The 27807-nt window shown below is 45.6% G+C and overlaps 1 protein-coding gene across 4 annotated transcripts in view; it reads right to left on the minus strand.

Moving 5' to 3' along the window:
• Nucleotides 1–9723: 9723 nt before the first annotated feature.
• Nucleotides 9724–27807, minus strand: part of TRAF7 (TNF receptor associated factor 7) — a 108992-nt gene continuing 90908 nt past the window's right edge. For all 4 annotated transcript variants that reach the window (XM_068244320.1, XM_068244322.1, XM_068244321.1 and 1 more), the window contains exons 16-21: nucleotides 25728–25844; nucleotides 24855–24977; nucleotides 24128–24247; nucleotides 17344–17475; nucleotides 13525–13644; nucleotides 9724–12032 (exon numbers count right to left, since the gene is read on the minus strand). In XM_068244320.1, coding sequence (XP_068100421.1) covers nucleotides 12018–12032; nucleotides 13525–13644; nucleotides 17344–17475; nucleotides 24128–24247; nucleotides 24855–24977; nucleotides 25728–25844 — 627 coding nt within the window. In that variant the 3' untranslated portion in view covers nucleotides 9724–12017. The remainder of the gene's footprint in view (nucleotides 12033–13524; nucleotides 13645–17343; nucleotides 17476–24127; nucleotides 24248–24854; nucleotides 24978–25727; nucleotides 25845–27807) is intronic.

Consider the following 27807-nt stretch of genomic DNA (forward strand, 5'->3'; position numbering starts at 1 on the left):
CCACCATTGCTTAGTTCATGTAAACTTGTCTCCACCCACGACCACACCCACATTCTGGTTCATGACCACACCCATTTTGCGGCGCAGCACGCATACGTAGCCCCATTTTTTGGCGCCACACAACACCACCCCAAATTTTCGGCGCCCACTTTTTCCTCCTCCCTTTTTTCTCCCCCCTGGAAAATTTTCTGCAGACGCCCAAGACCAGGTGTGTGATTTTCACTAGGTTCCCTTTAACCACTTGAGGACCTAGGGCTTTACCCCCCTTAAGGACCGGCCACTTTTTTTCCATTCAGACCACTGCAGCTTTCACGGTTTATTGCTCGCTCATACAACCTACCACCTAAATGACTTTTGGCTCCTTTTCTTGTCACTAATAAAGCTTTCTTTTGGTGCTATTTGATTGCTCCTGCGATTTTTACTTTTTATTATATTCATCAAAAAAGACATGAATTTTGGCAAAAAAATGATTTTTTTAACTTTCTGTGCTGACATCTTTTAAATAAAGTAAAATATCTGTATACATGCAGCGCGAAAATGTGGACAAACATGTTTTTGATTAAAAAAAAACCCCATTCAGTGTATATTTATTGGTTTGGGTAAAAGTTACAGCGTTTACAAACTATGGTGCAAAAAGTGAATTTTCCCATTTTCAAGCATCTATGACTTTTCTGACCACCTGACATGATTCATGAGGGGCTAGAATTCCAGGATAGTATAAATACCCCCCAAATGACCCCATTTTGGAAAGAAGACATCCCAAAGTATTCACTGAGAGGCATAGTGAGTTCATAGAAGCTATTAATTTTTGTCACAAGTAAGCGGAAAATGACACTTTGTTAAAAAAAAAAAAAAAAGTTTCCATTTCTTCTAACTTGCGACAAAAAAAAATGAAATCTGCCAAGGACTCACCATGCCCCTCTCTGAATACCTTGAAGTGTCTACTTTCCAAAATGGGGTCATTTGTGGGGTGTGTTTACTGTCCTCGCATTTTGGGGGGTGCTAATTTGTAAGCACCCCTGTAAAGCCTAAAGGTGCTCATTGTACATTGGGCCCCTTAGCGCAGTTAGGCTGCAAAAAAGTGCCACACATGTGGTATTGCCGTACTCAGGAGAAGTAGTATGTTGTGTTTTGGGGTGTATTTTTACACATACCCATGCTGGGTGGGAGAAATACCTCTGTAAATGACAATCTTTTGATTTTTTTTACACACAATTGTCCATTTACAGAGTTATTTCTCCCACCCAGCATGGGTATGTGTAAACATACACAGTGTTCTCCCCAGGCTCTTTTAGCCGGGTGCTCCACCCGGCTAGATTTGGTGACCACCCGGCTGTCATCGGCTCACCTCCTCACCTCCTCCTATGCTATAAGCAGAGTTGCCCTGCATTTTCATCTCAACCCACCCGGCTACTTTTTCATGCCACCCGGCTACTTTTTCATGCCACCCAGCTGGAAAAAAATTCTGGGGAGAACACTGATACACCCCAAAACACATTGTACTACTTCTCCCGAGTACGGCGATACCACGTGTGGCACTTTTTTGCACCCTAACTGCGCTAAGGGGCCCAAAGTTCAATGAGTACCTTTAGGATTTCACATATTTTGAGAAATTTCGTTTCAAGACTACTCGTCACGGTTTAGGGCCCCTAAAATGCCAGGACTTGTGACAAAAAATAAAATCTTCTATGAACTCACCATACTCCTAACGGAATACCTTTGGGTGTCTTCTTTCTAGAATGGGGTCATTTGTGGGGTTCCTATACTGCCCTGGCATTTTAGGGGCCCTAAACGGTGAGGAGTAGTCTTGAAACCAACAATGTCGCAAAATGACCTGTGAAATCCTAAAGGTACTCATTGGACTTTGGGCCCCTTAGCGTACTTAGGGTGCAAAAAAGTGCCACATATGTGGTACCGCCGTACTCAGGAGAAGTAGTATAATGTGTTTTGGGGTGTATTTTTACACATACCCATGCTGGGTGGGAGAAATATCTCTGTAAATGACAATTGTTTGTAAATGGACAATTGTGTGTAAAAAAATCAAACAATTGTCATTTACAGAGATATTTCTCCCACCCAGCATGGGTATGTGTAAAAATACACCCCAAAACACATTATACTACTTCTCCTGAGTACGGCGATACCACATGTGTGACACTTTTTTGCAGTCTAGGTGCGCTAAGGGGCCCAACGTCCTAATCACAGGTCATTTTGAGGCATTTGTTTTCTAGACTACTCCTCACGGTTTAGGGCCCCTAAAATGCCAGGGCAGTATAGGAACCCCACAAGTGACCCCATTTTAGAAAGAAGACACCCCAAGGTATTCCGTTAGGTGTATGGCGAGTTCATAGAAGATTTTATTTTTTGTCACAAGTTAGTGAAAAATGACACTTTGTGAAAAAAAAACAAAAATCAATTTCCGCTAACTTTAGACAAAAAATAAAATCTTCTATGAACAGAATACATTGGGGTGTCTTTTTTTCTAAAATGGGGTCAGTTTGTGGGGTTCCTATACCGCCCTGGCATTTTACGGGCCGAAAACCGTGAGTAGTCTGGAAACCAAATGTCTCAAAATGACTGTTCAGGGGTATAAGCATCTGAAAATTTTGATGACAGGTCGTCTATGAGGTGGCGAATTTTGTGGAACCGGACATAAGCAGGGTGGCCTTTTAGATGACAGGTTGTATTGGGCCTGATCTGATGGATAGGAGTGCTAGGGGGTGACAGGAGGTGATTGATGGGTGTCTCAGGGGGTGGTTAGAGGGGAAAATAGATGCAATCAATGCACTGGGGAGGTGATCGGAAGGGGGTCTGAGGGGGATCTGAGGGTTTGGCCAAGTGATCAGGAGCCCACACGGGGCAAATTAGGGCCTGATCTGATGGATAGGAGTGCTAGGGGGTGACAGGAGGTGATTGATGGGTGTCTCAAGGTGTGATTAGAGGGGGGAATAGATGCAAGCAATGCACTGGCGAGGTGATCAGGGCTGGAGCATGAGGGCATTCTGAGGGTGTGGGCGGGTGATTGAGTGCCCTAGGGGCAGATAGGGGTCTAATCTGATAAGTAGCAGTGACAGGGGGTGATTGATGGGTAATTAGTGGGTGTTTAGGGTAGAGAACAGATATAAACACTGCACTTGGGAGGTGATCTGACGTCGGATCTGCGGGCGAACTATTGGTGTGGGTGGGTGATCAGATTGCCCACAAGGGGCAGGTTAGGAGCTGATTGATGGGTGGCAGTGACAGGGGGTGATTGATGGGTGGCAGTGACAGGGGGTGATTGATGGGTGATTGACAGGTAATCAGTGGGTTATTACAGGGAAGGACAGATGTAAATATTGCACTGGCGAATTGATAAGGGGGGGGGGGGGGGGTCTGAGGGCAATCTGAGCGTGTAGGCGGGTGATTGGGTGCCGGAAAGGGGCAGATTAGGGTCTGATCTGATGGGTAACAGTGACAGGTGGTGATAGGGGGTGATTGATGGGTAATTAGTGGGTGTTTAGAGGAGACAATAGATGTAAACGCTGCGCTTGGGTGGTGATCTGATGTCGGATCTGCGGGCGATCTATTGGTGTGGGTGGGTGATCAGATTGCCCGCAAGGGGCAGGTTAGCGGCTGATTGATGGGTGGCAGTGACAGGGGGTGATTGATGGGTGGCAGTGACAGGTGATTGACAGGTGATCAGTGGGTTATTACAGGGGAGAACAGATGTAAATATTGCACTGGCGAATTGATAAGGGGGGGGGTCTGAGGGCAATCTGAGCGTGTAGGCGGGTGATTGGGTGCCCGCAAGGGGCAGATTAGGGTCTGATCTGATGGGTAACAGTGACAGGTGGTGATTGATGGGTAATTAGTGGGTGTTTAGAGGAGAGAATAGATGTAAACACTGCGCTTGGGTGGTGATCTGATGTCGGATCTGCGGGCGATCTATTGGTGTGGGTGGGTGATCAGATTGCCCGCAAGGGGCAGGTTAGGGGCTGATTGATGGGTGGCAGTGACAGGGGGTGATTGATGGGTGATTGACAGGTGATCAGTGGGTTATTACAGGGAAGGACAGATGTAAATAATGCCCTGGCGAATTGATAAGGGGGGGTCTGAGGGCAATCTGAGCGTGTAGGCGGGTGATTGGGTGCCCGCAAGGGGCAGATTAGGGTCTGATCTGATGGGTAACAGTGACAGGGGGTGATTGATGGGTGATTGATGGGTGATTGATGGGTAATTAGTGGGTGTTTAGAGGAGAGAATAGATGTAAACACTGCGCTTGGGTGGTGATCTGATGTCGGATCTGCGGGCGATCTATCGGTGTGGGTGGGTGATCAGATTGCCCGCAAGGGGCAGGTTAGAGGCTGATTGATGGGTGGCAGTGACAGGGGGTGATTGACAGGTGATCAGGGGGGATAGATGCATACAGTACACAGGGGGTGGGGGGGTCTGGGGAGAATCTGAGGGGTGGGGGGGGTGATCAGGAGGGGGCAGTGGGCAGAGATAAAAAAAAAATAGCGTTGACAGATAGTGACAGGGAGTGATTGATGGGTGATTAGGGGGGTGATTGGGTGCAAACAGGGGTCTGGGGGGTGGGCAGGGGGGGTCTGAGGGGTGCTGTGGGCGATCTGGGGCGGGGGGGGGAGAAATCAGTGTGCTTGGGTGCAGACTAGGGTGGCTGCAGCCTGCCCTGGTGGTCCCTCGGACACTGGGACCACCAGGGCAGGAGGCAGCCTGTATAATACACTTTGTAAACATTACAAAGTGTATTATACACTTTGTATGCGGCGATCGCGGGGTTAACATCCCGCTGGCGCTTCCGTGTGGCCGGCGGGATGTTGCGGCGGGTGAGCGGTGACAGGCGCCGGCGGAGGATCGCGTCACGGATGACGCGATCGCTCCGCCCATGCCCCTACAAGGACCGCCGCCTTTGGGCATGAGCTGGTCCTTGCGGGGTCCACTTCCCGGCCGCCTCTGTGCGTTAGGCGGTCGGGAAGTGGTTAAAACACCTGCCTTATTGTGTAAGTCGCCTTGTTCTTTGGCTCAATGAGCTCACAGTAGCCAGTGTCTGTCTCAAGTCTCTAACATGGTTCTGAATTGTAGAAATTAGATAGTGTACGGTATTAGATATAGTGCTGCTGCTAACTACTGTGAGGTCAAGGCTTCCAGTGAACTCAAGTGAGTAGAGTCAACTTAGGCCTTTGTTGTAGTAATATGGGGCAGTTTAGGCAAGAGAACATTATACCACCATTGTGTAGCGGTCTCAATGGCCACTATACACTCCTTTGTTATATTCAATAATGGCAGGGTGAAGACAAGGGAAGGAAGCTGATAAGTATTTCTACAGAACTTTTCCACCCTTCTTTGACAATACTGTGCCTGTAGTTCAGAGGATAGGACACACAACACAATAAACCGGCTTAGTCTTCACTTCAGTTTTATTGGAAATGAAGAAATCGCATTGATATTCTATAATACATTATTTAAAAACAGTAGAAAAAAGGTGACTTAAAAATGCAGAGTTTGCAGATGGACTATGAGAGGCTTAGAGCCTGATGGGAGTGCAGTTATCAGATGGGATCCCAGTGGACAAGGCGTACCTGGAGATGAGCTGCTGTGGGGCTGACACTCCGTTACCTGGGACGCGTGTTGCTGCATGTGCTGTCACATGTGATTGGCATCAACTCAGTCTCTAGACAGGACCACATTTATGTCTATGGGATAAAACCAGCAGCACAATCCGTGTGCCTCAGGTTAGTGTTGTGGTACAAGTGTTACACTCAGGATCCTCATAGTTTATCAGGAAGGAGGGGTCCACATCGCTGTAGTGCAGATGATACATTACAGAGAATGCGGCAGTCTTGTTTAGCAATATTACACATTTTTAAAACCATTATACAGTATATACATTCATATAACTAGGGATGCACAATGTGGCACTGATTAGATAGAAACAGGACTGAAGTCTGTTCAGTGCACTGTGGGGGTAACAGCACCGATGCAGAGAAAACTGGAGGAACAGTGGAACACCCAATCAGAATCCTGTCATTTAACAGTTGAGACCTCATTGGTCGCTGTGGGCATCTGCCCCGCTTAGCTCCAGTTTTCTTTGCAGGGTCTCGATAAATCTACCCAAGAGTGCACTAATACTAGAAACTCTCAGTTAAGTCTTACCAGCCACACATAGCTCTGGGAGTGCAGGAGATGGTGGACAAATGATTATGGGCTCCACAGGTGTCTGGAGATCTGTAGGACCACTTCTTGTTGCCCATAGCAGCTAAAACGGTTTTCCTTTGCATGTTTACAGTGTTGGACTAGAAGTGAAAGGAAATGTTGCGTTGCTATGGACAGCGAGAGCCGTTTTTCCATAAGACAAATATATTACTGCAACTAGCTGCTTGGTGTCTCTCAAACCCAAAGCCTCATGGGAAAAAAAAAGACTTGAAATATATATCCTGAAACGATGATGGTTTCAGGTGAAGGTCTAAAGAAGGTACAGGGTTTCCTCATCGATAGAAGGGAAGAGATAGAAACTCTGCCAAGGAAAGCAATGCCAAGGTTACCCATAATCAGCATGTCCTCTTCATGCCAAGACTCCAGAGCTGCTTCATCCCGCCATGGGACTGCTCAGCTGCCTCAATGTCTGGCATCCCACATTGCTCAGGCCCAGTTCACATTAGCGCTAAAATGGACCGCAAGTTTGAGGAGGCTGTAAAAAATTCAGGGCAACAGATGCGTCTCATTGACGGGCATGAATGGTCACAGATGAAAAACTGATGCCCAATAAAAAGTGATCCATTTCACAGATCAATTTTTACACTGGTCAATTTTAGGTCCATGTAGTGTGAACCCGGCCTTAGTAGATATTTTGGGTCGTGCAGGTTAGTGTGTGAGTCAGGTTAATTACAGTATAAGTTTATGTCTACTTTTGGGCACCGTTAGGACAAAGTAAAGCTACAAATAGGTTAAAGTGTACCAGAGTCGAGATCAACTAAATGTTTTATACATACCTGTACATCCCATAACTTCGGCCAATCTCCGCAAGAGAAGTGCGCCCTCTACGTATCTCTCTGGCAGCCGATGGGACCCGGTACCGAAGAGGTAGAGGACTGAGGACGGCGGCGTGGGAGCGATCTGTGTGCATGGGGCTGGAAGAAGCCCCAGGTATGTATAGAACTTAGTTGATCTCATCTCTGGTTTCCTTTAGTGTTGGCGAAAGGAAGGGTGAGCATTAGGCTTGTCATATGTCAGTGAAGAGGATAAGGTTAGTGTCAGGCAAAGGTTAAAGGGTGGGACAGGTTTGGTGATGGAAATGATCAATAAGATTGTAATTATTCCAGCTTCCATGCAAACTGCATGTGGCTTTGAAACTAGGCCAATCAAATTAACTTCCACCCACTTTTGATTTGTCCAACACCAAGCTGCATACAATCTCCATGAAACCTGCATGCAAACTCATGCCTTCGGTGATAGACTGATAAGTGTTAGAGTGGGGTGGGTGGTAAATATGATATTTATCCCACAAATTCGGTGGATGTGTGAAATCTTGCTTTTGCCCCAGCAATAGGTACAAGACTAGAGGCCTATCTTCTACTGGCTGCACTCAGCTCAGTGTGGGTTGGGTTTTAAAAAGATTTTGCCTTGTAGGATATACAAAGCAGCAGTGATGGACAGGAACACAGTGCAGCAGGAAGCAACGGAGAAGGAACAGGTGTGTTTCAGCTGCTCACTACTCTGCACAGGAAATCTATACAATCTCTGTGTTCATCACTAAAGTGCTGCTCAGTAGGCCTTAATAAACTGTAAAGGGTAAGCATGAAGGAGATCAGCAGGCAAGCTGCTCTGCACATGGTCTGTATACTCCAGCCTAGCCAAACACCTGTATACTCATTCATGTGCTGTCTACATACCAGTAGATCTCTGACAGAAGACAAAGCACTTGAAAATATCCCCATGCTGCTCTAGCATAGTGACATATGACTGTAGGAGGGAGTATCTGAGACCCCCAGATACCATCTGTGGCAGGTCTGCTCACGGTCACTTGACTACTGACACAGACTATGCTGGAATCTCCTACAAATCCCATGCATGTGAGGCTGGCCAGACTCACCCAGAATCTGCACGTTTTCTGCTGCAAGTGATGATAAAAAAACCGGTATAAAATCCAAACAACTGATCATTATATGGTGGTAAAAGTGCATCTAATCATTTCCCCACCCTCAGATCAAAACTGAAGAGCGCACAGCTCTCCTACTAGCAGCACAACAATACTCAGCACTGTCACGCCAGCCTGGGCATGCTGCGCCTTGTAGTACTACCACAGTAGGAGAGCCACAAGCTTGCCTACCTCAGATTTCCATAAATATATTTATACAGGTTATAGCAAATATATATGTACAATTATTTCACTAGCTTAACTTTTTATTCCGATTATTCGACTTGGTGAATAATACTAATCAGTAAGTCTGCCATCCTTGTACCTGAATCCTGAACCCTCCTTCTGGCTTGTAACTGGAAACTAGGCTGGGACTGACACTGCACTGACATTGCCATAGCAGGCTTCCATCAGCAACATTTGCTGCAACACATTTACCCCGAACAGCGCTCTCTGCTGGCCACAGGAGTGTATGACTTACTAGAAAACAACATCGCTGAAAGGAAATGTATAGTGATTTGCTTTTTATTTTTACTTATTAGGCTCAGAGCTTATAAACAAAAGTATTTATTTTAATTAGAAAGTTCTGTAAAAGTAATACTTTTTAATGGCTAACTGATAGAATTAAATTATGCAAGCTTTCTGGGATCGAGTCCCCTTCTTCAGGCCTATTTCCAGATGTTAGCTGAAGTAAAAACACTGATGCAGGCAAATAGCAAACACAACAGTCATCTTTGTGTTTGCTATCTACCTACTTTGAATTAGAAAAATATTAAAAATAACATAAAATGTTCTACAGTACTGCATTTTATTTAGAGCTCCCCCTGTTGGTTGGACCAGCAAGCTTTGTAATTACAAGAAAAACGCCTTATTTTCCCTCAATGCAGGTAATAAAAAATAATTACCTCCATGGAGAACACCAGGGCCAGGTTATCATTCTTCAAGTCTAGGGACTTTGAAATTGTTAAGGTATGAGATTTATATATTGCATCACTAGTAAGCGGCAATTTTCTTTCGTTCACAAAACTTTACCAATAAAACCAGGAGGGGGAGCTAAAACAATCAGCATTGATTTCTTATATTTGTATGTATGTGTATATACACACATACACACTGAAGGCAATAAATAAAAAAAAATATGACAACACTAGACATTCCCTGTAATAAATATGGGTTAAAATCTCAATTTAAAGGGACACTTAAGTCAAACAAAAAAAAATTAGTTTTACTCACCTAGGGCTTCCAATAGCACCCTGCAGCTGTCCGGTGCCCTCGCCGTCTCCCTCCGATCCTCCTGGCCCAGCCGGCAACCACTTCCTGTTTCGGTGACAGGAGCTGACAGGCTGGGGACACGAGTGATTCTTCGCGTTCCCAGACACATTAGCACCCTCTATGCTGCTATATGGTATATGATATATGCTATAGAAGCATAGATGGTGCTATTGTGGCCAGGAACGCAAAGAATCACTCGCGTCCCCAGCCTGTCAGCTCCTGTCACCGAAACAGGAAGTGGCTGCCGGCGGGGCCAGGAGGATCGGAGGGAGATGGCGAGGGCACCGGACAGCTGCAGGGGGCTATTGGAAGCCCCCGGTGAGTAAAACTCTTTTTTTTTACTTAAGTGTCCCTTTAAAAAAAGATCTCCTGTGTTTGCTTGGGCCCTCTAGGCTGTGACAAAAAAGAAGGCCTGCCTCCAACATCTCTGTTCCTCCCTGCAGTCTGTAGTCTCTGGCAGCATGAAGCCTGCTATAAAATGACTCCAGATTTTATGATTTCACTGCAATACCACATATCTCCTACAGGGATATAAGGGGAACAAAAACCCAGCTGCTCTCAGGTAAAACAAAGATTATTGTGGGCCAGATTTATCAAAGCATTGCCAACAGTTTTTTTCTTCTTAAACAGTTCTAACCAGCAGGGGAAACTGTTCTGCACCATAAGAAAATTCTTAAATCCTACTTAATAGCTGCAGTGTAGCGTGAATTTCGAAAACTGCACTACAGTTAAAAGTGCAAATCCATTTCTAAACTGCCGCAGATTAAGGAGTGCTTAATAGCAGGTCTACAGTTTAGACTAGACATGACTTGTGAAGTGCTCCTCCCCCTGCTGAACCTGTTCTGTGCTTAACCCTTCCAGTGCTGGGCATGGATTCAATACAACAGATGTATTGGTTACCTCAGCAACAGCAATCCCTCTCACATTGCACTGTCTGAGAAACCTTCCTAACTCCTCCTATTTGAGAATAGTTTAAGAAGGAAACTGCACTATTTGGTGCTTTCTTAAGATGTCTGAGACTGTGCTGCACAGATTTCTAAAAACCTACCAATATTTTGTCTCAGATACTCTTGATAAATGTCCACCAGTGATTCTGAATTTGTTGAACATCTGCTGTCCCCAAAACATCCAACTAATTCATTATTGATCAATTTTGGGCACTTTATCGATCAAAAGTGTGACTGGATATGTTGGAAAATCTCCATGCAAGCGGGTGTTGGCGAAGTGGCTGGGGATCAATGCTGCGTAGCACTGTACTGCACCAAGCTCTACATTGCTTGATCTCGGACTGAATTCTGCCAAAGCTGGGCATGCGGTGTGATGTAGGAATCGATCACTATTTAATCAATTTCTGATCAGAAAATGGTCGATCAGCTTAACATGTTGGCCTGTAAATGAACCCATGCATGACTAGCATAAAGAAGTGCAGTAACCAATCACCAACAGACTGTGCCTATGCAACTGGTGTGGCTTAGGACAAATACAATACTGTTATAATATTAAAACCTCACTGAGGAATGCTGGAAGGTTCTATGCCACAATCTCTGATCTGCTGAGACCCTACAAGCCCAGCATGCCCTGCTAATCTTGGCCCAGACTGCATTCTGCGACTACCAAAACAGCTCAAGAAACAAAATGTGCTGAATTATCAAGCTGACTGCAAAGAAACAGGAGTACAGCTGTTCCCTAGAGCCACCAATCTGGGTTTCAGCTTTTGACTGAAGCAAGGATGCTGATTGGCTGCTTAGGGCTTAGGTTGTTCTCCAGTTTTCCCTGCACCTGCTTAGATATCGCAGCTCCATAATATTGCTAGACACTATTGTAAGGGCATCTTGTACACAGTAAACGTTACTTCTGTCATTCACATTGTTATAACATCCTCCGGTGACAAATAGCGTGCTTATTGTAGATATGCCGGAGCTGGACCAGGCCTCCATTTACACATATAATTCTGGCTGTTATAACCAATAAGACCAGGACAGAAGCTTGAGCCTCAGAAGATCAGACCGGCTCACCCACTCCTGCTGCTCTCTCTGAGTGCCTCTGGTTGGGAGCTTCCTGTCAGATTTCCTTATAGAGAGAAAACATATGGCAGCCCTGCAAAAATGGCTGGTAAGTGTTGCTCTATTCCCAGACAGAATATGCACCCAATACACCTTCACATAAATCTCAGGCAAGGTAATGAAGAGGCGGATGACTCAAGCGTGCTCCTAGTGGTTGTGCATGCTGCAGTGCCGGAGGGGCTGATATCACATTAGCAGGTCAGGTGGGGCTGAGGCAGATGTGTGCAGCTGGAGAAAAGGGATCTGGACGCTGGTGATGATGATAAAAGTAGCAGCTGGGCTCCTCCTATGGAAGATCTGCTAGGGAGGTGCAGCACACACCAGACAGGCGGTATGGGCAGGATCCTCACTGGCATCACGTCAGGCCACAGTTCCAGCAGGCAGAGATTACAGCCAGAAGACAGAGGAGAAGATCCAGCAGTCCAGGTTACAATGGCTCCTCCTGTGTCACTTCTATGACATTAGCAGGGATGTGGTGTCCATGGCGATGTATGGAGGGCGTGGCAGCGATCGAGGCAAAGGCTGCTTCTGGCAGTGTTTGGTTTCATTTAGCAAGTCCAGACCTGTGGAGACCAGAAGATAATTAATATATTTGCAGCTGAAATTACTGGAGCACCCCACAGACAACAAGTAAGACCACGTTCACATCATGAAACGCGGATGCCCGTGCGTTCGGAATGCAACACGTACGAACGCATGTCATCTGCGTTTGTATGCGTTGCGGGGCTGATACCATTTACTGAAAGTGAATGGGTCAGCCACGAATTTTGTTAAAATATGCGCGCAGCATGCGTTCGCGCACCACGTGTGTCGGCCTCCTGCACGTGTTGCAGAGATCCGGACAGCAACGCGTACAGTGTGAACGGGGCCTAAGAGTCAGGCTGGGCATCAATCAGACATAGTCCAATCACTGTATGGACAGCTATGCTCAACATTATTAGAGACTGCAAACAGAAAAAGCTGTCTATTGTTTGTAACCAGCTGGTATCACTCACATGTGCCATTCTCTTTTTCACCTGAGTTTTCTCCTAGGTGATATTTTCATAAGTTGTCATAAAATGCTAATTAAACCACCAGCAAGCAAGAAAATGCTCAAAATAATTTTGATAGAACTTCTTCCAACTTTTTGGTACTTTTTCAGTTATAGAATGTTGAAAATTAATGTTCATCTTCTCTGTAAACTAACCTCCTAGGAGATCACTCAGGTGATAAAAGGAATTGCATATGGGCCAGGGCGTCATATTAAGAGCAAGTAAGACAAGTTGCAAGAGTACCAAGCAGGTTGACCTTACAATAAATATCATCCATAAACCTTGATTGCTGCTGCCGTTTCTTGTGCTTTGCAGGTTTATGTTGAGCGATAGAAAAAAAAACCCACATGCAGGGAGCAAAGACCCCCATCTGCTAGTATATGCAGTGGCAAACTGAGTCCCTATATGTATACAGCCACAAAACATATAGACCAATTGTTTGCATGTCTAGGTCGTCACAGAACCATGCCAAATCTGTCCAGCAGGTGGCATACCTGAAACCAGTAAGAACAACTTCTAATACTGGTAAATTCAGGAGCTGATTGGTTTGGAGGCAAAAGCGATACTTTACCTCGGGAGGGGGTTCCAGTCTTCCTCCACCAAGCCATTCGTGAGCAGGGACCCCTGAAGTATGGCTGCACTGCACCTGGCAGTAGCACAGGCATGCTGGGCTTCGGTGGAAATAGCCGAGCTCGACTGGGTTTGTGCTACTGTGTATGTGGATCCCATCAGGCTCGGCTTTTTCCACAAGAGCCCGAACGGGTCAGTACTAGTACACATGTGCGGGACATCAGCAAGCGGCTTTTCGCGGGTCCAAGTACTGGAATGGACCAGGAGGAGGATGGGGAAGTCTCTGGAGGATCCAGAAGGTTACCCTTCCCGAGAGGAGTACGTATAGGGGCACATTTTTTTCCTACAGGTACATGTTAAGATGGAGGCATGGAGTAAATGGAATAAAACAAAATGCAGGATGGAAAAGTTTCCTTACTGATCACATTACAGCACAAGAATCAGGTGAACTCACCTTCACAGTACTGTCCACGGCACCTGAAAAGAGCCGCCCCCTGGACACCGCCAGAGCCGTCACACTGCCCTGATGCCTCAGCAATGTCTGAGTGCAAATCATGTTGTCCATGCTCCACACCTGAGGAGAGAAGAGGCAGCACGTTACACACATCACACTAACGAGAAAATCTCACACCACAGGAAATGAAAATCACAGTCCTGCTGCAGCTGCTACCTCTGCACAACTCGGGTTAGTATTACCACAACAGCTGCCATGTTCTTTTTTTTCTGTTTTTTTAAATTAATTTTATTAAACATAAAACTGCTAAATGTACAAAACAGAAGACCAAAAATGGTGCATCTCAGGCAGGGCATACCACAATAAACACAGGATAACAGACAGGTGACAACTGTATTCAAAGCTACAAGATTTGCCGTGTTCTGCTAGACCAAAATCTGCCGTACTTCAAATCAATCAATCAATAACATCCATTTTGAGGGTCTGTTTGATATCAGCTAGCAGTCATAGGAGGATCCCAATATCAGCCAGCAGTCATAGGAGGATCCCAATATCAGCCAGCAGTCATAGGAGGCTCCCAATATCAGCCAGCAGTCATAGAAGGCCCCCAATATCAGCCAGCAGTCATAGAAGGCCCCCAATATCAGCCAGCAGTCATAAGAGGCCCCCAATATAGGCTGGCAGTCATAGGAGGCTACCAATATCAGCCAGCAGTCATAGGAGGCCCCCAATATCAGCCAGCAGTCATAAGAGGCCCCCAATATCAGCCGGCAGTCATAGGAGGATCCCAATATCAGCCAGCAGTCATGGGAGGCCCCCAATATCAGCCAGCAGTCATAGGAGGATCCCAATATCAGCCAGCAGTCATAGGAGGATCCCAATATCAGCCAGAAGTCATAGAAGGCCCCCCGATATCAGCCAGCAGTCACAGGAGGCCCCCAATATCAGCCAGCAGTCACAGGAGGCCCCCAATATCAGCCAGGAATCATAGGAGGCCCCCAATATCAGCCAGCAGTCATAGGAGTCCCCCAATATCAGCCAGGAGTCATAGGAGGCCCCCAATATCAGCCAGCAGTCATAGGAGTCCCCCAATATCAGCCAGGAGTCATAGGAGGCTCCTAATATCAGCCAGCAGATATAGGAGGCCCCCAATATCAGCCAGCAGTCATAGGAGGCTCCCAATATCAGCCAGCAGTCATAGGAGGCCCCCAATATCAGCCAGCAGTCATAGGAGGCCCCCAATATCAGCCAGCAGTCATAGGAGGCTCCCAATATCAGACAGCAGTCATAGGAGGCTCCCTATATCAGCCAGCAGTCATAGGAGGCTGCCAATATCAGCCAGCAGTCATAGGAGGCTCCCAATATTAACCAGCAGTCATAGGAGGCTCCCAATATCAGCCAGCAATCATAGGAGGCTGCCAATATCAGCCAGCAGTCTGTGGAATGTGTGAACATTAAATGAATGTGGGTGGAATTGGTACTAAGCTGGCATATGTCCTTGTATCACTGTTCTAAAACAGCCTGCAGCCAATTTGCATTTTGCTTCCTTTGAAATGATTTCTGAAGGTAGTAAGAAGCAGCACATTGGCATAGGGGATAGCAGTCTCGCCTTGCAGCCCTGGATTCCTGGTCCAAATCCCAACCAGGACACTATCTGCACGGAGTTTGTATGTTCTCCCTGTGCCTATGTGGGTTTCCTCCCTCCAGGTACTCCAGTTTCTGCCCACATCCCAAACACATACAGAAAAGTTAATGGACATAGGACTATGGTAGGGATTAGATTATGAGCCCCTCTGAGAGACAGTTAGTGACAAAACTATATAGATTATGTCAGCACTACATACTGTAAATACTGGATAATAATAATAGGTGGCCCCTCAATATTGGCAAGTATTCATAGGAGGACCCCAAAATCAGCCATATGTGGCTCCCAATGAATTATTTCTCTATTGATATAGGAGTGTGTACCTCTGTGCTACTTCTAGGATAAAAGGTACCACAATGTACTGCACATTCCTGAAACAAAGACATGAAACCGCTACCAATCTGGAATATAAAAAGTTTCAACTAGACTTTTAATAGGATCTGGGCAAGTACTTATCAATAGTATCAATTACCACAGAGGATGGATCAGGAGATGCCTATACACGTTGTAGACTGGCACCCAAAACCATCACAAACAACGATTTAAAACCCAGGTGTCAAACACAAGGCTGAATGTGGCCCCGAGACTCTGAAGCGACTTCTATTTATGTAACGCACTATAGCTAGTGCTAAAACGCTGCATCCCTGCAGCAAAACAAGGGGTTTATATCCCCCAAATCCCCTGTGCAAAATCCATGACTTTCTTGGTTGTGGATTTTGGTGCCCATGGAGGCAGAGCTTTGAGCTGCAGCTCTGCCTCCATGCGCTTCAATCTGCCCGCGGATCTCCGCCTCTCCCCGCCCCTCTCAGTGAAGGAAGATTGAGAGGGGCGGGGAGAGGCGGCGATCAGCTGTGATTGACGTGCTGAGAGGCAGAGCTACAGCCCTGCGCTCTGCCTCAAGCAGGAAGCGCTCCCCGCACTTAGCACAGGGGATTTGGGGGGTATAAACCCATCATTTTGCGGAGGGATGCTGCGTTTTAGCACTAGCTAGAGTGCTTAACATAAATAGAAGTTAAAAACTTGGATTTAGACTCGCTTCAGAGTCTCTTTAAGCGCTTCCAATGTCCATCATTGTGAGCAGCAAATGAAAGACAGCACACCGGGTTACAGTGTTTCTGACTGAAAAATTGTCAGTTTGAGCCAGAGTGCATCAATAACCCATGGGACGACCCCCTCCCCCCCTGCGCAAATTAGCATGGGGTACCTTCTAGTAACTTGTAATTCATACACAAACACCTCCCCCCATATAGCAGAGTACCACAGTGGAGCGGTGTAATGTTTGTCTGCTCCAGTGATACTTTATCTCGGATCTTCCTGCCAGACAAATGCTCTGTACTTCTATACTTCCTTCTCTTGATCATGCGATATACCTCAGGAGCCAGATGTATGCTGCATATAGCGTGTGGCTGTCAGGAAGATCAGAGGAGACTCGAAGCAGTCTACTGGAGCAGGTAAACATTAAACTGCTCTACTGCACCACTCTGCAGAAAAGGAGGAGCAGCCCACTCACGGTCATTATAGTTACATCACTTAGTTTGAGATTGTTCAATAAATGTTAAATCTAAATAAACAATTTGGCCCGTTACTTAGACTATGTTGTAGATTCTGGCCACTTACATGATTGAGTTTGACACCTCTGATTTAAAATAATGAGAATCTACTGTGTACATAGCTTAGGAGAGGAGTGCTAGTACTGGCACAGCATCGCTCCTTGCTGCACAAGCCCAGGAGGAGACAATAACCATTATGATGTGACACTGAGCAATGAGAAGGGCCAGAGCAGTTGGGTCTCCTTAGAGGGTACATTAAGTGGTGACTGCACAGAAGAGAGGTGCCTGACAGAGGTTTTACAATCTTCCAGCTCTTCTTCTAAGGCCGCTGAGCGATATTATGTATTCAAGCCCTGACAATACAACGGTGCTCAGGAACGTAGCACACAACTCATCCTGAATGCAGAACACAAATGTTTATCTGCGTTTCACCTCAGCAGCCACAGCACTCAATGTTCCCCATCAATTGCATTTGTGCCGAGGCTGTTGTACTCTGAAAGGGACTAAAAATCAATTTGTGAAACAAGAGCCAGATGACATTCTATTGTAATACCAAATAATTGTGTACAGCAAGCTGTGCTTCTAGAATGCCTTGATAACGGACGATAACGAGGGCTGACATACCCGTAAGGAGCGGTCATAGGAGGCACTGAAGACCTTGGTTTGGTCAGGTGTGGAGATGACGGCCAGAGCGTACACTGTGCCCACGTGTCCTGTCAGTGTGCGCACCTGCTCTTTGGACTCAATGTCCCAAACCTGCAAGAGAGTTACACAGAATTACTCATCACTTCTATGCTTCATTCAGACTTTCACATGTAACTATACAAGGATTCTTCCTCAGTTTCTAACACTGGGCAAGCCGATATATGATCCTTACAATTTTACATAGTCTATTATGGCAATTTTCCACTACATGCACTTTGTGATGTGGTTGTGAAAGGATCGCAAAATGTTTGGTACACTCCAAATGGTTGGAAACCATGCGGCAAGGTTTCCATTAATGCGCTGTGTTTGCAACACGATTTCTATGCTGCATTTTCTATGCAATTCGGCAAAGTATAGGCGAGCAAAAAAATCACAAGGAAATTAGCGATTCAAAACATATTCTAAAATATTTTCATTTTTTTTTCCCTGTCGGGAATCACAAGCACTTCGCAATTCCATCATATGCCCAACAGATCATAGGGGCATCACGATTGTGTCCCTTATTGGAATATGGCCCTTAGTGATTAGGGTAATAGATGCACAAGTTTCCTCTGTGTTTCTCCCGTTTCTTGTAGCGAAGTTGGAGAAAACCACAGAAACGCATCTGTAGATCGGTAATTATTTTAACTCCTTAACACTACCAAACAATTGTCCAAACACACTAATTAACTTCACCTGAGAACAGGAAACTGGGTCTAGCAAATTAGTGAATAATTATCACAATATATTAAAATAGCTCGGATATGGGAAAAAATGGGTTAGAATGGGAAATGATTAGATCAATAAACTCTATTTATAAATTCTTAATCTCAATTCTCATGCAACCTGCCAACGATATAGATATACTAGCAATGAAAAAAGAGAGTTGGCTCTTGGGTGCATGAAAAATTACAAAACCCTTTATTAACTAGAAACCACCTATAAAAAATAACATCATAATGAAAAATTTGGTTAGAATATTCCTAATACAAACACCCCCGAAGTCCACCCCCAGGAAAATTAATGAGGCTGCAGTCCTCAAAAAAAAACCCATGAAATCTCATCAAACAACTACTTCCAGTGGCGTAAGTTCAGGTAACTAGGGCAATGGTGTATCCAAAGAGTACTAATAGGCATGCACATCAGAAGTGGCTGGACATCTATTGGTAAGTAGTCCCGGTGAAATGGAAATGGAAATCACTGGAATGTATGGCTGCTTGGCCTATAGTATGAACTCAGTGCTTGTCAGGCATCCATGTCATTTAGACAAAGAAGGTATTCCGATACAGCGGCAGTGGATAGGATGATAGCACATGCACAAGCTTGCAAGAAAACTTGAATGCCCCCCAATCGCAGGAACATATGGCAGGGAAAGCTCATGAAGCAAAGCAAACAGTAAAGCAGCGACAAGCAGATGCAATCATATGGTTATGACAGCAGTTGGTAAATTGATGGCATGAAAGCTTAAGCTTGCACAGTCTTAGATGTCCCCAAGTCGCAGGGACATATTGCATAGAAGGCTCTTGATACAAGGCAACAACGAGATAAACCAACAGCAAGCAGGTGCGCCAATGAGAGTCACTGCTGAGCAGCTCATGTGCATGCAGAAAGGTAGTCCATAGTTACCATCCCATTGCTGGATGATTGCCGCCAGAGGAGAGTTCAATGGGTCCTGGGGTCCTGGGGTGATGTCCGGGGGAGCAGAATGCTGTCAGAGGCCTGACATGTTTCGCCGCCTCTCGCGGCTTTTTCAAAGGCAGACAGCAGCAAGTATCTCATTCACGCCGTAATGGCGAATATATCTATGCTGTGCATGTTGCGGGTACGCCCACCCCAGCCCACGTCATCGCCCTCATGCGCATGAGCGGGGAGGGCGCGTCAAGAGGCAAAACGTCACAAGACACGCCCACCACGACCACCGCGGACGTCAGTGAAGCGTACCACCGGAACGCAAATGCACTCCATGCGGACACACCACCGGCGTGGGACAACGAGCAGGGCCATGGCAAAGGCGGAAACCGAAACAAGAAGGCAGCCCAGGAACCTGAAAAATAGTTCATAACATTGCTGTACAAAACCCCACACATCCTTCAAAGAGTCCGGCAGGGCCCAATGCATAATAAACAAAACCAAATTACAGATCTTCTTTGATCATGATCATTAGACCCGAGTGGGGAACCAAATGTAGTGAAGGGAGGGAAGGGAAGAAAAAAAGGAAGGGAAACAGGACGGGGAGAAGAGGAAGAGGAACGAGGAAGGGGAAAGAAAGGGTAAGGGAAAGGAGCGGGGGAAGGAAAGAGGGAAGGGAGAAGGAAAACAAGAAAGAAAATGGAGGAGAAAAAGAAAAAGATGACAGCTGGAATGTGGTTACCCACCGTGACCGGACCAAATAATCAAAAAAGATCAAATCAAAATTATATATATATAAAAAAAAAACGAGAAAAAACCTTTTTGTCTTGACATCAGGGTGGGAGAAGCGATCTGAAAAAATTACTTTTGGGTATATATAAAACACTGGGCACCAAGTGCAGGGTGTCCAGTGAATGGCCGGTCAGGTGTGTGTCACAGGGGGGGAGGAGTCCCACAGACAAAGCCGGGACACACAAAGCCCATGTAAAAGCAACAGGGGGGAAAAAGGGACGCAAAAGAGTTGACCAGCCCAGTGCCACTTAACTGGGTAGGAAAACCCGATAGTTTATACTGTCGTTCAAACCCTTAGGTTCCGTTGCCTTTAAATTGAAGATCCATCTGGATTCCAATTGTAATAATTTTCTATCTATGTCTCCACCCCTAGGGTGTATATGTATTCTGTCTAGACCCACAAATTTAATGAAACTGGGATTCCCCCTATGTTCAAGATGTACATGTCTGGAGATAGGGGACTTGAAGTTGCAAGTAGTGATGTCACCAACATGGTCCTTAATTCTCTCCTTAAAGGCCCTTGTCGTTTTGCCAATGTAGAAACATCCACACTTGCAATATAGGAGATATATAACACCAACTGTGTTAAAATTCACAAAATGTTGCAACCACCATTCACGACCATTAGGTAGCACCACTGTTTTGCCAACTGAGAGGTAGCGACAATATACGCACCCTCCACACGTGTAGGTCCCTGTCGTCAAACAGTGTCTACTAGGTCCACTGCTTCCCCAGAAATGACTTGAAGTGAGTTTGTCCCTCAAAGTTTGACCTCGTCTATAGGTAATTTGTGGAATGGGGGATATAAACTCCCTAAGATTTCTGTCCGATGTCAGGATGTGCCAGTGCCGACGAAGAATTCCCTCCACTTCACTCCTCTGATCGTTAAATCGAGTGATCAAACGTGTTGTGTTGTTATTATTAATTTCTTTGGTCTTTTTGACCAACAAGTCGGTGCGATCAGTTGCATTAGCACGTTTATAGGCTTTTTTAAGCCATCTATCTTTGTATCCGCGTTCCCTAAACCGGGAGCGTAATAATTTTGCTTCTTTTTCAAAGGCCTGATCGTCTGTGCAATTCCGACGTAACCTAAGATATTGGCCCGTGGGTATTCCCCGTATGATGTGTTCTGGGTGGGCACTACTGGCATGTAAATATGCGTTAGACGCCGTACGGAATAATTGGGTGGATACAATTCCCTCGGCACTGACATCAATCCTCACATCCAGAAAGGGAATGGAGTGCGAATTGCACTCCATGGTAAACTTTAAATTCCAATCATTTCGATTCAAAATCAAAATGAATTCATCCAAAAGGGTCTTGCCACCCGTCCAGAACATGACCACGTCGTCGATATACCTGTGCCATGAAACAATGTGACACAGGTATCCGGCGAGCGCGTCATCCCCGAACAGGTGTCGCTCCCAGTCCCCCAGGTACAGGTTGGCAAGCGACAGGGCACACGTGGTCCCCATCGCCGCCCCCTGCACCTGGAGGTAGTGGGTACCATCAAATATGAAGACATTATTCTGCAAAATAAAGGACAACAAATCCAACAAAAACTGATTATGTGGGGTCTCATTAATTTCCATCTCCGACAAGAATTTACCGACTGATCTGACTCCCCTATCCTGTGGGATACTGGAATAGAGGGCCTCCACATCCAGGGTCACCAAAAGTGTATTCATAGGAAGCTGCAAACCCTCCAGAATGCCCAGAAGATGCAGCGTATCACGTACGAAGGATGGTAGACGATGCACATGTGGTTGCAGATGTTTATCTACATACACACTAATTCTTTCCGTCAAGGAGCCGTTGCCCGATACAAAGGGCCGGCCCGGTGGTCTGGACGGATTTTTGTGAATTTTTGGTTGAGCATAAAAGGTTGGTACCACCGGGTGTTCTACTTTTAAAGTTGAGGCTATTTCAGCTGTAATGATTCCTTTACCCATGGCATCATCAATGATGTCAAAGAGTACTCGTTGGTTCCTAATGACCCTGGATGCGGGGACCCTCCGATACCACTCCCCATTGCTCAGGATCCTCTGACACATGTAGATGTATTGCTCCGTGTTCATGACCACCACGTTCCCCCCCTTGTCAGATGGTTTAATGACAAGATCCTTTTCACGCAGCTCGCTTTCAGAAAGGTTGGTCATTTTGTTCTTTTGGATCCATAATCTCTTGATATCTTTTTCTACCAGAGAGATAAAGGTGTGTACACTAGGACACAAAGTGGAGGGGGGGGAACGCGGTGGACCTGGGACGGAATTGTTTGTTAATCTGCTCGCTCGCCATATCGTTAGGTCCTCGTCCTTCCCCATGGTCACTTTCTTCACTTAATTTGACCAGGTCCATCAAGGCCCGATAATCACGATTGGACCAGTCCTTCCAATCAGTAATTGTTCCCCCTAAGGGGGCCTCATTTTACTTTTTACATAAGGTTTTCAATGTGAGATTTCGTCCAAATAAATGTAGGTCCTTAACAAAATCGAAGCGATCCAGATTCATGGTGGGACAGAACCCAAGGCCCTTTGCTAGAAGGTCATTGACCCCCTGTGATAAAGCATGGCCTGATATATTAACAACTTGCATGTTTGAATGATTACTGGATTGGCTCGTGTGTGAAGGACCCATAAATTCTACATGTTCGGTTCCCCGTCCTCCCCTAAAAAAGCAGAGGAGGACTGAGAATCCGAACCACCACATGCTCCCAAAATAGGTTCACTCTCCTCCTCTAAGGAATCACTGGCGCTAGTAGTGAGATATTTATTAATGGGACCAGTTCTAGGTTTTTTCTTTATTTCAATTATATCTTTATCTTTATCTTTCTTTTTCTTGCTGTCCCTATTTCTGCCTGATTTGGGAAGGTTGCCGACCGTGACAGACCTGGTAATGGGTCGACCTGGATTTTGTGGATGCTGACCACTAGATGACACTGAGGCCTCACTTCCCCCACCCAAGGATGAATCGGAGTCTCCTACCACACCAGGGTCACCCTGAGCTTCAGCAGGTGGATTATGTGGCGGATTTTTAGGATGATTATTCGGAAGTATTGGTTTTTTGCCTCTCGGGGGTGGTTTACTCCACCTATAGGTGTATCCCAACTTATACGCTGTTTTGTCACGTTCTAGTTTATTGTCCTTTCTGGTAACCACTTCCTTATTGTATTTCTCAATATGAGATTTTAGTTTGCTATTTCTGGTTAGAAATAAGGGGTGTTCCTGAACGTGGGACAAAGAGGTTAGTATATCTGTAATTTTTTGATCAACCTCTGACAAATCCGTCTTTTCCAGTTCCTGCATCAGCTCCAGCATAACCCTGGAGCAGTTTTCAAAATTATTCTCCCATCTCTGTTTAAAGTTATCGGGCAAGGTCTTCTTAAATGGGAAAACCTGTATCCGTAACCACAAAGGTGCTTTTTTTTCCAATAAATAGTCCTCATTAAATTTTGTGTTCCACCAGATTCTGCTTTTTTGTTCATATAATTTCTCTAACTTTCTGAAACTAGAATTGATCAACTGCTCAGCATTCCTGGCCCCCCTGTCACGGGCACACTCGTCTCCCACCTGCCGTACAATCTCCTCCCACTGTAACATGACCGAAAAATTGATAAAGGAAAAAATGTATAAAGGGTCACCCCTCAGGTCCACCCCGATTCCAAAACAAGAAAGTCCCAAACCCAGATCAAGGGGCTATGACCCCGAATGTAATGTATTACGCCACTGGAAGTAGTTGTTTGATGAGATTTAATGGGGGTTTTTTTGAGGACTGCAGCCTCATTAATTTTCCTGGGGGTGGACTTCGGGGGTGTTTGTATTAGGAATATTCTAACCAAATTTTTCATTATGATGTTATTTTTTATAGGTGGTTTCTAGTTAATAAAGGGTTTTGCAATTTTTTATGCACCCAAGAGCCAACTCTCTTTTTTCATTGCTAGTATAATTATCACAATAGCTGGGTACAAGGTTCAGCTTTTGGGATTGGACTGGAAACTGAAGCTTCCAACTTCTGTCTTCCAAGTTTAGCATATTAGGAGAGTTGTATGCGTCTCATCATCACCTGTGTCTGATAAATCCTAAGTATAATTAAAGCCCATCTCAATTCAAATATAATACAAAGCGGAACTAGTATTAGTTTCAGGGGTCCTAACTCTCATGACATATTGTTCACAAGCCAGTGAACTCCTCCTGACCCTATCCACTTGTTCGGTGCTGTAAAAGCACGGGAGTATTCTACTCACAAGCTACAACATTGCTGACCGGTGGAGATTTCACTGCAATTCTAAAAGATTGTGACTTACGTGGATGAGGTTCTCATAGGTGCCGCACACTATGTGATGGTTGGTGACTGCTATGGAGTAGACACTCCCTCCCGAGGTCTGCAGAACGTGAACACATTCCAAGGTCCTGATATCCCATATCTGCAGAACACAAGCACAATTCTCAGATTCCAGACAAGTTTACCCAACAGCACAAATGTTCACTGCACTGTTATTACATCTATGAAATAATCCATGTTTGCTTGCTCCATCTTGACATCCTGCTAGCAAGGGGGTGGAGCATAGACCAAGCTCTATAAGAACATGAGAGCATATAGCAGTGGATGTCAGGGGTGAGGGAAGTGGCTGATAAAAGGGGTCTGATGTAGACATCAGCAAAGTAAAACATGTCTACACAGATATAGAGCCAATAATTCCACAGTCCTGGATGGATTTACACACTGCAGGGTGTGAGGAATGAAGCAGAATTATGCTGGGAATACTCAGCTCAATTCTGAGTCATTTAGATGGCTCGATCATTTCCGAATCGTCTTATTCCCCCCCCCCCCCCCCCGATCGTTTAGCCGCTCGATTCTGCATTGAGGACAATGGAAGAAGATAAGAAAAACGAGCGGAAGATAAGAGAATCGCCTGCAGAATCGAGCAGGAGAATTAAGCGGCAAAATCGAACCGTGTATGCCCAGCATAACACAGAGGTTTTGGCTTGTGGATGCCACCACTTGTTCTTATCTAAGTAATTATTCCTCACCTTGATGGTCTGGTAAGAGCCGCTGTATAAGTAGTTCTGAGAAGCCACAAGAGCTCGCACCCAGTGGTTAAGGCCCGTCAACTCCTTCTTCAGCTTTAAGTCCGTACCCACTATGTCCCAAACCTGCAGGCACAAGAAGGCAAAATAGTTCTTGTTCCAATCTCCATGTAGAGCTGTCCTACAACTCTATAAAATGGATTTGTAACAGATAAGAGGAGAGCGGGTGGGGGATAGAGAGGAAAATAAAGATTAAGGGGAGGAGGGCTGGGAAAGAGGGTGAAAGCACATCTGTCAAGTCATTAGACCAATTACCAACCTGAGGGTTATTAACTGACAGCAATACTGTTCAGATTTTCTACTCCTCCATATTCTGCCAGTGTTTACAATTTTGTACAAAGTGTCTCCTGAGATTGTTTGCTTGTTTTTAAGCCGGTGAGTGGTGTGTGTTTGTTTTGTTGGCCATGCATTAGGTCTGTACTGCAATTGACAATGAACTGCCACGTGTTACATTAAGTAACTGTCAACTTGGGTAGCGTGTGTACAAGGATTAAGCATCAAATACTTATCGTCTTACGTGTACAGTTGCCTCTCAACAGGACATGACATGAAAATGTATACTGGCTGCTGCAAGCACTAACTGTACTGTGACCTGGGGGTACTGCATTGTAAACTGGTGACATTATTTAGGACATGGGCAAGAATGACACCTACCTGGGAAATAAAGGGTTTGGGGGAACGTTTTTACAGGTGACATTACTTTGGGACGTGAGCAGATAGGATACATTTATAAGTAATAAGATTTATTAAGATATTAGAAAGTGCCACACACTTCTGAGGACACAAATATACATAAATGTTGCTGCTCACACTTACCTTTATGGCTTTCAGGGAACCACTGAAAAGCATGTTATGGGATGAAACTAAAGTGCAAACTGGGTTGTCGTGTGCTCGGATAGTGTTCACCTTGAGCAGAGCCTGGATGTCCCACACCTAGACACAGAGGAGCATATTAAAGGCACAGAGACACCAAGACACAGAGGAGCATGTTCCAGACACAGAGGAGCATGTTCCAGATACAGACCAGCATGTTACAGACACAGAGACCTAGACACAGAGGAGCATGTTACAGACACAGACACACCTAGACACAGAGGAGCCTGTTACAGACACCTAGACACAGAGGAGCCTGTTACAGATACCTAGACACAGAGGAGCATGTTACAGACACTGATACACCTAGACACAGAGGAGCATGCTACAGACACAGAGGAGCATGTTAACAGACACAGAGACACCTAGACACAGAGGAGCATATTACAGACACAAGAGGAGCATGTTAACAGACACAGAGACACCTAGACACAGAGGAGCATATTACAGACACAAGAGGAGCATGTTAACAGACACAGAGACACCTAGACACAGAGGAGCCTGTTGCAGACACCTAGACACAGAGGAGCATGTTACAGACACATACGACACCTAGACACAGAGAAGCATGTTACAGACACCTAGACACAGAGGAGCATGTTACAGACACAGAGAGACCTAGACACAGAGAAGCATGTTACAGACACAGAGGAGTATTTTACAGACACAGAGACACCTAGACACAGAGGAGCATGTTACATACACCTAGACACAGAGGAGCATGTTACAGACAAAGGGACACCTAGACACAGAGGAGCATGTTACAAACACATGAGACACCTAGACACAGAGGAGCATGTTACAGACATAGAGACACCTAGACACAGAGGAGCATGTTACAGACACAGAGACACCTAGACACAGAGGAGCATGTTACAGGCACAGAGACACCAAGACACAGAGGAGCATGTTGCAGACACAGAGACACCTAGACACAGAGGAGCATGTTACAGACACAGAGACACCTAGACACAGAGGAGCATGTTACAGGCACAGAGACACCAAGACACAGAGGAGCATGTTGCAGACACAGAGACACCTAGACACAGAGGAGCATGTTACAGACACAGAGACACCTAGACACAGAGGAGCATGTTACAGACACAGAGACACCTAGACACAGAGGAGCATGTTACAGACACAGACACACCTAGACACAGAGGAGCCTGTTACAGACGCAGAGACACCTAGACACAGAGGAGCCTGTTACAGACACAGAAACACCTAGACACAGAGGAGTATGTTACAGACACAGAGGAGTATTTTACAGACACAGAGACACCTAGACACAGAGGAGCATGTTACATACACCTAGACACAGAGGAGCAGGTTACAGACACCTAGACACATAGGAGCATGTTACAGACACCTAGACACAGAGGAGCATGTTACAGACAAAGGGACACCTAGACACAGAGGAGCATGTTACAAACACATGAGACACCTAGACACAGAGGAGCATGTTACAGACATAGAGACACCTAGACACAGAGGAGCATGTTACAGACACAGAGACACCTAGACACAGAGGAGCATGTTACAGGCACAGAGACACCAAGACACAGAGGAGCATGTTGCAGACACAGAGACACCTAGACACAGAGGAGCATGTTACAGACACAGAGACACCTAGACACAGAGGAGCATGTTACAGACACAGAGACACCTAGACACAGAGGAGCATGTTACAGACACAGAGACACCTAGACACAGAGGAGCATGTTACAGACACAGAGACACCTAGACACAGAGGAGCATGTTACAGACACTGGGACACCTAGACACAGAGGAGCATGTTACAGACACTGGGACACCTAGACACAGAGGAGCATGTTACAGACACAGAGGAGCATGTTACAGACACAGAGGAGCATGTTACAGACACAGAGGAGCATGTTACAGACACAGAGACACCTAGACACAGAGGAACATGTTACAGACACAGATTAAAGTGTACCTGAGATGACAAAAGCCAGGATTTATACTTACCTGGGGTTCTTCCAGCCCCTGTACTCAGTCAGCT

This window comes from Hyperolius riggenbachi, chromosome 7, assembly GCF_040937935.1.
Source record: "Hyperolius riggenbachi isolate aHypRig1 chromosome 7, aHypRig1.pri, whole genome shotgun sequence".
NCBI classification, from domain to species: domain Eukaryota; kingdom Metazoa; phylum Chordata; class Amphibia; order Anura; family Hyperoliidae; genus Hyperolius; species Hyperolius riggenbachi.